Here is a 13,160-nt window from a genome sequence, read left to right on the forward strand (position 1 = left end):
ATGACATTTATTGAGCAAATGCTGTTGGGAAGTCATTCGTGGTGAGTAAAGACATGGGTTTGCACACAGTAGCACCTCATTTATGTTCAGTATTCAAATTCAAGTCCATCCTATGCATGCAAGAATACATTGTGTGCACATTTGTTTATATTTTCAATTGCACTCACAGTTGATGAAAAAGCATGTTTAAGGCTAGGAGTCTCTTCAGGTTTATTTAAGCTTTATTTTCTTTTGGGTACTGTATGTTGGTCATGAGTTCATTGCACCAAATGTATTTCTCTTTCTTCACTGTCTGTTGTGTATTTGTTAGTCGTTTCTTTTTGGCTCAGCTGGTATCTTCCCATATCAAGTAAGAGGCTACTTCAAAAGAGCAGGTGTAGAGCCCCCCCCCCTTTATCTTAAACAGAAAAAACATCATATAACGTCATCAACATTTCTCACTCTTACACCCACCCGCATATATTTCTATACTATATATTTACATGTGCACAGTGTCTCCCTTCCATAGATACAAACATAGTATAAGAGAGGAAGAGATTCCCCCGAACTGAGCTATGCAGACACATCCCACCTGTGAATGCAGAAAGAAAGAATATAATAGAATGTCTCACTCACACACTCCTGACCGCATCTGTAGCGAAGCGCATTTAAAGCTTTCACTCAACATGCATTTATATATTTTTATTATTATTATCATTATTATTAGAATTAATTGTTTTACTTCGCATAATATGTATGTTTGAGAGTGGTCTTTAGATCTTTATTACATCACTCTAGCTTTATGATTGGTTTGTTATGTTGTTGCACTGTTCATATTTATGACACGGATGTCTAGCTACATACTTGTTAGGTATGGTAATATACTTTTGTCGAGTTAGACTGCAGGAGCAAAAGACACACGTCCACAACGTACTTGGCGGGGCAGGGAGATAACTTTATTGCACATGCGCAGAAGTCATATATACACACGGATACCCGCAAGGACCAAAATAGCTACTTATAGCGCAGTAGAGGAATACAGTGGCTGACTGGCATATGTGAGACTGTACATTACATTATGTTCAACATATGTTACTGTAGTTCTGGTTTGATTGCTTATCATTGTTTCTTCCTCTGCCCCTCCCTCCTCTTCATCCTTCTCTGGGTTGGTTGGCTGAAGCGTGCTCACTCTGTCTCTGTCACCTGCTTGATAGAGTGCTTCTCTGGCTTCTTGCTGGAGACCATCTTCTCCTGTACGACGTCTTCCACCTCCTTCAGTGTCTCAGTGACAGATTTGGTTACATGCTTGGGAGATTCAGATTTAGGAGATCCGAGCTTAGGAGATTCAGACTTAGGGGATCCGGGCTTGGGAGATTCAGACTTGGGAGATCCGATCTTAGGAGATTCAGACTTAGGGGATCCGAGCTTGGGAGATTCAGACTTGGGAGAACCAGCCTTATATGACTCAGACATAGGAGATCCAGGCTTGGGAGATTCAGACTTAGGAGATCCAAGCTTAGGAGATTCAGACGTAGGAGATCCGGGCTTGGGAGATTCAGACTTAGGAGATCCAAGCTTAGGAGATTCAGACTTAGGAGATCCGGGCTTGGGAGATTCAGACTTAGGAGATCTGGTCTTGGGAGATTCAGAAATAGGAGATCTGAGCTTGGGAGATTCAGACTTAGGAGAACCTAGCTTGGGAGATTCAGATTTAGGAGATCCAAGCTTGGGAGAATCAGACATAGGAGAACCGGGCTTGGGAGATTCAGATTTAGGAGATCCGGGCATGGGAGATTCAGACTTAGGAGATACACGCTTGGGAGATTCAGACATAGGAGATCCGATCTTAGGAGATTCAGACTTAGAAGATCCAGGCTTGGGAGATTCAGATGTAGGAGATCCGGGCTTGAGAGATTCAGACTTAGGAGATACAAGCTTGGGTGATTCACACGTAGGAGATCCGGGCTTGGGAGATTCAGACTTAGGAGATCCAAGCTTAGGAGATTCAGACTTAGGAGATCCGGGCTTGGGAGATTCAGACTTAGGAGATCCAAGCTTGGGAGAATCAGACTTGGGAGAACCAGCCTTAGATGATTCAGACATAGGAGATCCAGGCTTGGGAGATTCAGACGTAGTAGATCCGGGCTTGGGAGATTCAGATTTAAGAGAACCGGGCTTAAGAGATTCAGATTTAGGAGATCTGAGTTTAGGAGATTCAGACTTAGGAGATCCGATCATAGGAGATTCAGACATAGGAGATCCGGTCTTGGGAGATTCAGACTTAGGAGATTCGAGCTTAGGAGATTCAGATTTAGGAGATCCGGGCATGGGAGAATCAGACTTAGGAGATCCCGGGATGGGAGATTCAGACTTAGGAGATACAATCTTGGGAGATTCAGACTTAGGAGATCCGATCTTACGAGATTTAGACGTAGACGACCCGGGCTTGGGAGATTCAGATGTAGGAGATACAAGCTTGGGAGATTCAGACTTAGGAGATCCAAGCTTGGGAGATTCAGACTTAGGAGATCCAAGCTTAGGAGATTCAGACATAGGAGATCCGGTCTTGGGAGATTCAGAAATAGGAGATCTGAGCTTGGGAGATTCAGATGTAGGAGATACAAGCTTGGGAGAATCAGACTTAGGAGATCCGGGCATGGGAGATTCAGACATAGGAGATACAAGCTTAGGAGATTCAGACTTAGGAGATCCGGTCTTGGGAGATTCAGATTTAGGAGAACCTGGCTTGGGAGATTCAGATTTAGGAGATCCGAGCTTGGGAGAATCAGACTTAGGAGATCCGGGCATGGGAGATTCAGACATCGGAGATACAAGCTTGGGAGATTCATACTTAGGAGATCCGATCTTAGGAGATTCAGACTTAGGAGATCCGGTCTTGGGATATTCAGATTTAGGAGAACCTGGCTTTGGAGATTCAGATTTAGGAGATCCGGGCATGGGAGATTCAGACTTAGGAGATACAAGCTTGGGAGAATCAGACTTAGGAGATCCAGGCATGGGAGATTCAGATTTAGGAGATCCGAGCTTGGGAGAATCAGACTTAGGAGATCCGGGCATGGGAGATTCAGACTTAGGAGATACAAGCTTGGGAGATTCAGACTTAGGAGATCCGATCTTAGGAGATTCAGACTTAGAAGATCCGGGCTTGGGAGATTCAGATGTAGGAGATCCGGCCATTGGAGATTCAGACTTAGGAGATACAAGCTTGGGAGAATCAGACTTAGGAGATCCAGGCATGGGAGATTCAGACTTAGGAGAACCGATCTTAGGAGATTCAGACTTGGGAGAACCAGCCTTAGATGACTCAGACTTAAGAGATCCAAGCTTTGGAGATTCAGACTTAGGAGATCCAGGCTTGGGAGATTCAGACTTAGGAGATCCAAGCTTAGGAGATTCAGATGTAGGAGATCCAGGCTTGGGAGATTCAGACTTCGGAGAACCAGCCTTAGATGACTCAGACATAGGAGATCCAGGCTTCGGAGATTCAGATTTAGGAGATCCAAGCTTTGGAGATTCAGACTTAGGAGATCTGATCTTAGGAGATTCAGATGTAGGAGCTACAAGCTTGGGAGAATCAGACTTAGGAGATCCGGGCATGGGAGATTCAGACTTAGGAGATACAAGCTTGGGAGATTCAGACTTAGGAGATCTGATCTTAGGAGAATAAGATTTAGGAGATTCGGGCTTGGAAGATTCAGATGTAGGAGATACAACCATGGGAGATTCAGACATAGGAGATACAAGCTTGGGAGATTCAGATTTAGGAGACCCGATCTTAGGAGATTCAGACTTAGAAGATCCGGGCTTGCGAGATTCAGATGTAGGAGATCCGGGCATGGGAGATTCAGACTTAGGAGATACAAGCTTGGGAGATGCAGACTTAGGAGATACGATCTTAGGAGATTCAGACTTAGGAGATTCGGGCTTGAGAGACTCAGACTTAGCAGATAAGAGCTGAATTTCTGCATCTTCATCCTTATCCCCACCCTCCTCTTCATCCTCCTCTCCTGCTGCCTCCTCTTCTCCTCCACTGCCCTCTTTGTCTCCTGCCTTCTCTTTGTCAGGAGAGGCCTTTGACTCTGGGGCCTTGGAGCATAACACAGTTTCCTCAACTTCTGCATCCTCTACTTCCTCTTCCTCTCCTTCCTTGCCTCCCACTTCATCTTCATAATTGTCTCTGTCATCTCTGCCCTCTCCTTCTCCCTCACCTTCCTCTCCTTCCTCACCACCTTCTCCCTCTTCCTCATCACCGCCTGCATCATCTCCCTCGCCTTCCTCCTCTCCCCCATCTCCTCCACCTCCCAGTTTGGCAGACAGCTCTTGTGCTATCTCTGCCAGGGCCTCATCCAGGTTATCCGTGTCGTCCTCCACTGTGGTCTCCTCGATGATCTCCTCCACAAACTTGTGCTGGACCTTCAGTTTGGGCGGCTCATTCTTAGACTTGGGGACCATGGAGGTGACGGCCTGGCGGTAAGGGAACGTGTTGAAGTGAGTTTCCTCTCCTTCTAGGAGATTCCTGATGGGAAAACAAAAATACAAGTCATATACGATCATCCGCCCAACAACCTTTACATTTAAAATACATTAACGTGCGATTGGCTCTAAAATGCCTTTAAAATGTCATGGTTAAGTCCACATGATGATAATAAAAATGTTGAAAGTCAAATCAAAATAATTGAGTGAGTTCCCATTGTCAGAGAGGTATAAGTGCTGGTCTGAGACCTGTATACCTGTATGCTGCGATCTCGATGTCCAAGGCCATCTTGACGTTGAGCAGGTCCTGGTACTCACGGAGATGACGTGCCATCTCCCACTTTGTGCCCTTGAGCTCATTGTCCAGCTGGTGAATGGTCTCCTGGGAAAACACCAAGTGTGACGTGTTAGTGAGCAGAGAAGGAGAACAGAGAAGGAGAACAGAGCAGGAGAACAGAGGAGGAGAACAGAGCAGGAGAACAGAGCAGGAGAACAGAGGAGGATAACAGAGCAGGAGAAGAGAGGAGGAGAACAGAGGAGGAGAACAGAGCAGGAGAACAGAGCAGGAGAACAGAGGACGAGAACAGAGCAGGAAAACAGAGCAGGAGAAGAGAGGAGAACAGAGCAGGAGAACAGAGGAGGAGAACAGAGCAGGAGAACAGAGCAGGAGAACAGAGGAGGAGAACAGAGCAGGAGAACAGAGGAGGAGAACAGAGAAGGAGAACAGAGCAGGAGAAGAGAGGAGGATAACAGAGCAGGAGAAGAGAGGAGGAGAACAGAGCAGGAGCACAGAGCAGGAGAAGAGAGGAGGAGAACAGAGCAGGAGAACAGAGAAGAAGAACAGACGAGGAGAACAGAGAAGGAGAACAGAGAAGGAGAAAAGATGAGGAGAACAGAGCAGGAGAACAGAGCAGGAGAACAGAGCAGGAGAACAGAGCAGGAGAACAGAATAGGGTGACAGAGACAGGATGGTAAAATAAACATGATGTTAAAATAAATTGTATCCAGTCTTCTGACTCACTGACCTGAGTGGGGTAATTAATTATGTTTAATTTGATATTTTTCTTATATTTGTATAAATGTCATAATACACATTTGCATGCAGGTTTGCACATTTCTGTTAGCAAATAGAAACGGTGTCAATATCATTGTCAATGTGAAACAATTGAAGAAGCTTCTATGGATTATGCTTAATAAAAAAAGCAATCTAGACAGAAATGTGTCTGCCTTGGAGAAAACTAAAGAGAACATTTAATAAAGTATTACTATTATTACTAAATGGTCAAATAAAAAATGGTAAATCGTGCATTTATATAGCACGTTTATCCAAAAGCACTTTACAATTTTTGTTCCTCACATTCACAGCTACTGCTCCTATTTCTCTTATTTTTTTTTATTGATCTTTTTCCCCCTCCATTTTCCTCCGATTTTCTCCCATCCCAATGTTAGTCGTATGCCAATTCCCAGTCCCTTCCTGGTCGCTGCGCACTTACCCCCCACAGTCAGATCATCTGGGAGAGTGGAGGCTACCACGTGCTTCCTCCGACACACGTCCAGCCAATCACCGCTTCTTTTCACCTGGCAGCGCGGATTCTCATTGAGAGGGCGTAGCGTGTGGGAGGATCACACTATCCCCCTCAAGTCCTATCCGCGCTTAGCAGGCGCCCCGACCGAACTGTAGGAGTCGCTGTTTACAACGACCCGGACCCACCCCGCCAGCTTCTCCCACCCTCTAATACAGCCAATTGTATTAGTGTGGACGGCCAGCCAAGCAGGTGACAACCCCGGAGCTGTGAGCTGGATTCGAACAGGCGAATCCAGCTCACAGCTCCGGGGTTGGTGACCCTATTTCTCTTCTTGTTCTTTTTATTATCATTATTGTTATTATTACTACTAGTAGTAGTAGTAGTAGTAGTAGTAGTAGTAGTAGTAGTAGTAGTAGTAGTAGTAGTAGTAGTAGTAGTAGTAGTAGTAGTAGTAGTAGTAGGTTAGTATCATTGTTGATATTACTAATACTAGATTACTATATATAAGCTATGATAACAAAAAATATCAACACTTAATTAACTACTCTGCTCCATTCACCTTGTAAAATATCTCTAAATTGTTCTCCTACCTGCAAGCTGGACAGGTCGTTGTTGTGGCGGTCCTCGATGTCATCCAGCTGCCTCTCCAGTGACTCCCTGGTCCCGCAGACAGACTCCAACTCCACCGTCTTCGATTGGAGCTGGCGACGGTAGTCTGTTATCTCATCACGGGCGGACTTGATGGCGTCTTTATTTTGCTCTGCAGCCTCCGTGAGCTTGGTGTAGCGGCACATGAACTGGTTCTCCGCCTGCTGCAGGTTCTGGTTGGAGTATCCCTCCAGTTGAGAACGGATCTCCCGGAGCGCCTCGGTGATATCTGCCTTCTGGAAGTCTTTCCTCTCCATGGTCACCTGTGACGCCTGCACCTGGGCAAGGAGGTCGCTCACCTCCTTCTCGTGGTTATTGCAGATGAAGGCGATCTCATCCTGCAGCGAATTAACTTTCTTCTCCATCTCGGACTTCACCAACTCAGAGTCGCCCATTTCCTTCCCCAGGACACGGATGATGGCCTCTGTATCTTCCCGGATGCGGGCTTCCACGTCGAAGCGGTCCCTAAGCCGCTGGGTGTCCTCCTCAATGTGATCGGTGTCAAGCTGTATCTGCGTCTTCTCGTGGTGGATCTGCTCCAACATGGAGCGCAGCTCCTCCAGCTCCTGGTCATAGAGATCACCCAGCTGGGTCCGAGACACCTGCTTCTGCCGCAGTGCCTCAATCTCTGCCTCAATCTGCTGGTTCTGCTGCTCCAGGTAGTGCACCTTGTCAATGTAACCGGCGAAGCGGTCGTTAAGCCCGTGGAGCTGCTCTTTTTCGTTGGAGTGCCTGTCAACAACACTGTCTACAGAGCTAAGCATCGTGGAGCTGTAGGCACGGGACACGGGCACGTTAACGCTCCTCTTGTAAGACGTGGTCATCGTGGAGCCAGGGCTTGTCCAGGACCAGGACTGAGATCGGAATCCGCTGGAGGGGGTGCCGCTGGAGCGGTTGTAGCCGTAACCGGTGGTCCTACTATCCATGGTTCTCCTAAAGGGGCTCCCTATTGTGTCCACCGGGTAGCTCATCCGGTCAGACTATGGGGGATGGGGGGGACGGTGCTGGTGGTGGATGAGTGTGTGGATGTATAATGAGTGTTATGCGTTAGTGTATGTGTGCAGGTGCAGGGTGTATGGCTCTCACAGCGACTGTACCTCTATAGCTAGCGTCTCTCCTTTATATATCTGAGGATCCAACGCTAGCACGGCAAGAAGGAGCAGTGTTGTCTGGCCCATTGATTGAACGAAGGGGAGGGGCGTGAGCATGACTCAGCACCTCAGATGCTCCCACACTCCTATGAAGAGCTGTATCTGCACCTATACGTCGACAGCTTGTGCCAATTCCAGCAGGATGCGACAGTTTCTACCCACAGACGGTCAGGATTATGAACAGACTATGACCTCCCACTTTCTCACAAACACACTTTAATTAACTGTGCTGCTAACTGATTTGATTTAATCCTTCATTCGCTGTTTTATATGTCAACCTACAGTATATGGCTTTCATACCTCATCCTAAATGGTTTTTAGATATTTTAGATGTTATGTGCATAGACAATTTGGTTTATTTTTTCTGAACCTTCCTTGTTGCACTGCACTTGGAGGAACAGTATTAAAAAAAAATTATGTATGGAAGTACATAGAAATGACAATAAACTACATTTTGAATCTTGAGCCTGCTAAACATGTTTGACAGATAAATGCAAGTAGGGGCGTAGTGCACCCACTCACCTCTTCTCTGTCACTCTCAATGTTTCTCTCTTTGCCCCTCCCTCACCCGCACCCATCTCTCTCTCTCTCTCTCTCTCTCTCTCTCTCTCTCTCTCTCTCTCTCTCTCTCTCTCTCTCTCTCTCTCTCTCTCTCTCTCTCTCTCTCTCTCTCTCACTCTTTCACTCTCTCTCTCACTCTTTCACTCTCTCTGTTGCAGGGTAGGCCTATTGATCCTGCATTGTCAGTGTTTGGATAAAACACTTGCGTCAGAGTTCCTCCTCCTCCTATATAAGCAGGAGCCACTGCAGCAGCGAGCAGTTCAGGCTTCAACTTGAACCCCTCACACAACTTCACATCCAGACAGAGAGGAGAAGGAGAGCAGCCTATCCTCACATCACACACAGCCATGAGCAGCATCAGTTATGACCCCTACTACGCCACCTCCTCATACCGACGATGGAATGTAGAGGCCACCCCCCGAGCTGTGGGGACCAGGGGAAGGTCCCGCTCGGTCTACTCCTCCCACACCTCCCCCCTCTCCTCCTCCCGTCTGCAGTACTCCTCTCCCGGCATGGCGCTGCGCTCCTCCTCCTCACGGGCCTCCTCCTCCTCCTCCGTGGAGCTGCAGCTCAGCCAGGCGGCCCAGATCAGCTCTGAGTTCCGCACCGTGCGTACCCAAGAGCGTGCCCAGCTGCAGGGCCTCAATGACCGCTTTGCTGGATTCATTGAGCGTGTGCGGGACCTGGAACATCGGAACCGGGCCCTGGAGGCAGAACTCCTGATGCTCAGGCAGAGGCACACTGAGCCATCCTGCCTGCGGGCGCTGTACGAGCAGGAGGCCCGGGCCCTGAGGGGCGCTGTGGATGAGGCCAGGGCTGAGCAGCAGGCAGCCCTAGGACAGAGGGAGCACATGGAGCAGACTCTCAGCACCTTGCAGGCCCATTATGAGGAAGAGATACTGGCTCGCGAGGAGGCAGAGGGCCGGCTGATGGAGGGCCGACGTGGGGCAGACGATGCTGCCTTAGCCAGGGCTGAGACGGAGAAGAGGGTGGAGAGTCTGCTGGACGAGCTGACGTTCCTCAAGAGGATCCATGAGGGGGAGGTGGTGGAGCTCCAGGCCCAGGTTAAGCTGGGGGCTCAGGTGGCAGTGGAGACTAAGGCCACTGCACCAGACCTCTCTGGGGCTCTGAAGGACATCCGGTCCCAATATGAGAGGCTGGCAGCCAGTAACATGCAGTCTGCTGAAGAGTGGTTCAGAGGGAAGGTGGGTTCCCTGACAGAGAGCGTTGCCCAGCACACTGACACTGTTAAAAGATCCAAGGATGAGGCTGGAGAATTCCAGCGTCAGCTTCAGTCCTGTCTCCTGGAGATCGATGCTTGCAGAGGTCTCAACGTGTCTCTGGAGAAACAGCTACATGATGTAGAAGACAAGCAGAGCGCTGAGGTCATCGACATGCAGGTCAGTAGTGGTACTGCAGGTGCATGACTTATGCTTAATAATACACTTATGTGTATTTTCTGTGTTTGGAATTAGCATTTAGAATGTACGATAGGAACCTCTCATGATCGTCATACAAATAACTAAATAAATAAAATCTATAATCTTTGGTAACAAAAATGGCTTAAGATATGATGTGAAAGTGTCTAGGCTTAATTGATTTCTAAAGTAATTTATATAAAGTATTATTATTGTACTTTATTTTCTTATAGGAGACGATTGGTCAGCTGGAGAATGAACTAGGAGGCACCAAGCAGGAGATGGCTCATTACCTGAAGGAATATCAGGACCTTCTCAATGTTAAGATGGCCCTGGAAATTGAGATCGCTGCATATAGGTAAGAGCCACGACATGAAGGACTGAGAAAAATACATGTCAATTTGTGCTTAAATATTTCAAGATCATTCAAATCCATTCATTATCAAATGTGGAATAATTTTCTAATCTGTCTCAAGGACAAGAAAGTGTTAACAATAAAGCTAATAATAAATGCGGTAATTACTATTTTACTGTATTTAAAGCTTGATATGATGGGTCCTATGTCGGCCTGTGAAGCCCACTGAGACATGCTACCATGATAATGGACAATACAAATAAACTTGACTCCACTACTACTGTTTACTAAGTGTTCAGCATCTGTCTCTCCTATGATCTCCACCTTTGCAGGCAGCTGCTCGAGGGGGAGGAGTCTCATTTCAGTGTGGGAGTGGCTGGGGGCATGTCCAGTATGTACAGCCACACCCTATCGGCCACACCCTCCTTCACCCGACCCTTCACCAGTCTGAGCTCTAGCGCCCCCTACCTGACGTCATCACACCTCCTCAGCACCACCTTCAACACCTCAGAGGACATCATCTCCACAAGCCAGGCACAGCAGGAAGAGGCCAGCCCACCTGAGGAAGAGGAGGAGGAGGCAAAGGCGGAAGAGGAGGAGAAGGAGGAGGAGGGAGGAGATGAGGAGAAGGAAGATGGAGAGGAGACTAAAGGAGAAGAAGAAGGTCAGCACCTCTGTCTTCACGACACACGTTTATTTGTAAGAGGAAATGGTCTGAATAACTGTTGAGATCTGACACTAACAAAAGATTCCCTTTGTTTCTTTTGATACAGGCGGTGATGATGCTGATAAGGAGGGAGATGCAGAAACAGTTGAAGATGAAGGAGAGAAAGAGGAGGACAAAGGAGAGGGAGAGGAGGCTCAGGAAGGCAAGGAGGAGGCAGAGGAAGGAGAAGAAAAGGAAGAAGGAGGTGACGACAAAGACGAGGGTGAGAAAGAGGAGGAGAAGGAAGAAGAGGGAAATGAAGCGCAACCTGAGGTAAAGAGTGAAAAGCCTGCTGTAGAAGAAAAGAAGAAAGATGAAACCGAGAAGACCAAGAGTAAGAAGTAAGCTGGTAGACTCACTACAACCTCCAGTCACAACAAGACCATCCAGTTACAAATACAGTAGAATACCTGCATTTACCTTATCATGTGTGATTGTTAACACAGTGCTCAGTACAACGTGGTCTAATAGAATCAATTACTGTATCAAATCAAGGTTAATTGCTTGCCAACTTTCAGGGTAGTCAATAAAATGGTTACACAATCACTGCAGTGTAATCGTGTGAAAATAATTGTGTGCTGTGTCTTTATGTGAGACTGAGTGTGTGGTTTCTGATGGTTAAATAAACACTTGCTGAATTCCACAAAAGAGTATGTGATTAATTAGTCTCGATCAAAGAATGTACTAGATTCATCAATGTGATATTATGTAATGTCAACAGGGCCAATACATATATTTATTAATGTAAAATAAAAACATTTAGGTATTTTGATATAAGATGAAAGGGAGGGATATAGGGCATCAGTCAGAATAGACCTATCTCAAACCCTCCTCTCTTTTCTTGATCCTCCAATCACAACTGTTGCTTCCCTCGGATGAAGGCAATCATTGTGATTGGAAGATCAAAACAATTCTAGAACCCCATATATTTCAAAGGAGAGATTCCAAAGTTACAGAAATACCAATAATGCCATTCTATAGAACAGGGAAATTATAACAATGCATCTAAAGGATAGCCCTATTTCCAGGGGTGTAAAAAGTACCCAGAAATTATACTTAAGTGAAAGTATGGGTATACTGTCTCAAAATCATACTCAAGTAAAAGTCAGAGTATCTGGCTAAAACACACTTGAGTAAAAGTCAAAACGTTTCTACTTTGAAATGTACTTAAGTACTAAAAAGTTTAAGTAAAAACTTTTTTTTATTGCAAGGGATAGACCAGGGTTCTCAAACTCATTCCATCATGGGCCAAGTTTTCATTTTAACTACACATTGCACCAGGTGAGTTAGTTGAAGAGGTGCGCCAATTAGTGAAATCATCAGCTGGTGTTTAGGCAAGGCTGGATTGAAACCAAGCATACACTCACACAAGGACCAATCAGCATGGGTATGGGCGGGTTAATTTTCCATTGATTGGGATTTGATTGGCTGTTTTTAAATAATGTGCAGCGGCAGAATTAATAAGTTAATAACGTTGACGTTAGTTTGGCCAGAGAAACAAATATACTAATTCAAATGGTTGGACCTGCGAGATTTGTAACCACACCTGCACCTCTGGTTACTGTAGGTAATTACATTGAAGTAATGAGGCCATGCTTTGGTGTCTAAAAGCCCTGGAATAAATAATGAAAACCAGCTAAATACGTTCATGAGTATGATTAAATGCTTTTTACAATGGTCCTATTAACTTTACATACGTTTTGTGGTTAAATAAGGAGGAGCTGGGTTTATCCATTATGGAACACAGCATGGATTGTGTTGAGAAAGGACTCTATATGACAACATCATCGATGAGTAAGAAATAGTGCTAGGAATCAAAGATTCTGAACTACCCCTTTATTACCTTACTAATGCCAAGATAATGAAATAGACCACATCACAACATGTATGGTACAGCAAATTCATGTCATTTTTTTTAATAATATATATATATATATTTTTTTTTATTTTAGAATCTTTTTTTTTTTTCACTCAAACCTACATTTCATTGTGGTAAACCTCATATTTGTATATTCAGAGGTAATTATATAGTTTACACTGTTTCTTTTTCTCATATTTCTCATATAAGCTGTCGGGTCATCTGACCCGTTCCTGGCGGGAATTAGTGGCATTTTCTCCATGGCTGTGCTAGTGTTTCAGTTCAGTTCAGTTCAGTTCAGAGTTTTTATTTGCCACATGGAATAATACAATCATAGTTTCTTCATTAAAAAATCATAAATAGCCATTCCATGGACAAAAGGAGCAGGAAGAAGAATAAATCTTATAATTACCTGCCCCTTATTCCTAAACTAACATGTATTTTCTTAATGGTCGGCGTATAAC

At 45.6% G+C, this 13,160-nt stretch overlaps 2 protein-coding genes across 2 annotated transcripts; one reads left to right on the plus strand and one right to left on the minus strand.

The window, feature by feature from the left end:
- Nucleotides 1-1,164: 1,164 nt before the first annotated feature.
- Nucleotides 1,165-7,618, minus strand: LOC311237033 (uncharacterized protein; the record flags this gene model as incomplete). The annotated part of the gene is made up of 5 exons (XM_084324840.1): nt 1,165-2,349; nt 2,400-2,424; nt 2,531-4,516; nt 4,731-4,855; nt 6,590-7,618. 5 exons carry the CDS (start codon nt 7,616-7,618, stop codon nt 1,165-1,167), a joined length of 4,350 nt encoding a protein of 1,449 aa, XP_084180966.1.
- Nucleotides 7,619-8,706: 1,088 nt separating this feature from the next.
- On the plus strand, nt 8,707-11,183 carry LOC311237034 (neurofilament light polypeptide-like; the record flags this gene model as incomplete). Its single annotated transcript, XM_084324841.1, has 4 exons — nt 8,707-9,759; nt 10,011-10,135; nt 10,465-10,796; nt 10,906-11,183. 4 exons carry the CDS (start codon nt 8,707-8,709, stop codon nt 11,181-11,183), a joined length of 1,788 nt encoding a protein of 595 aa, XP_084180967.1.
- Nucleotides 11,184-13,160: the final 1,977 nt, after the last annotated feature.

The sequence above is a fragment of the Notolepis coatsorum genome (assembly GCF_963971535.1).
Source record: "Notolepis coatsorum genome assembly, chromosome: 11".
NCBI classification, from domain to species: Eukaryota; Metazoa; Chordata; class Actinopteri; order Aulopiformes; family Paralepididae; genus Notolepis; species Notolepis coatsorum.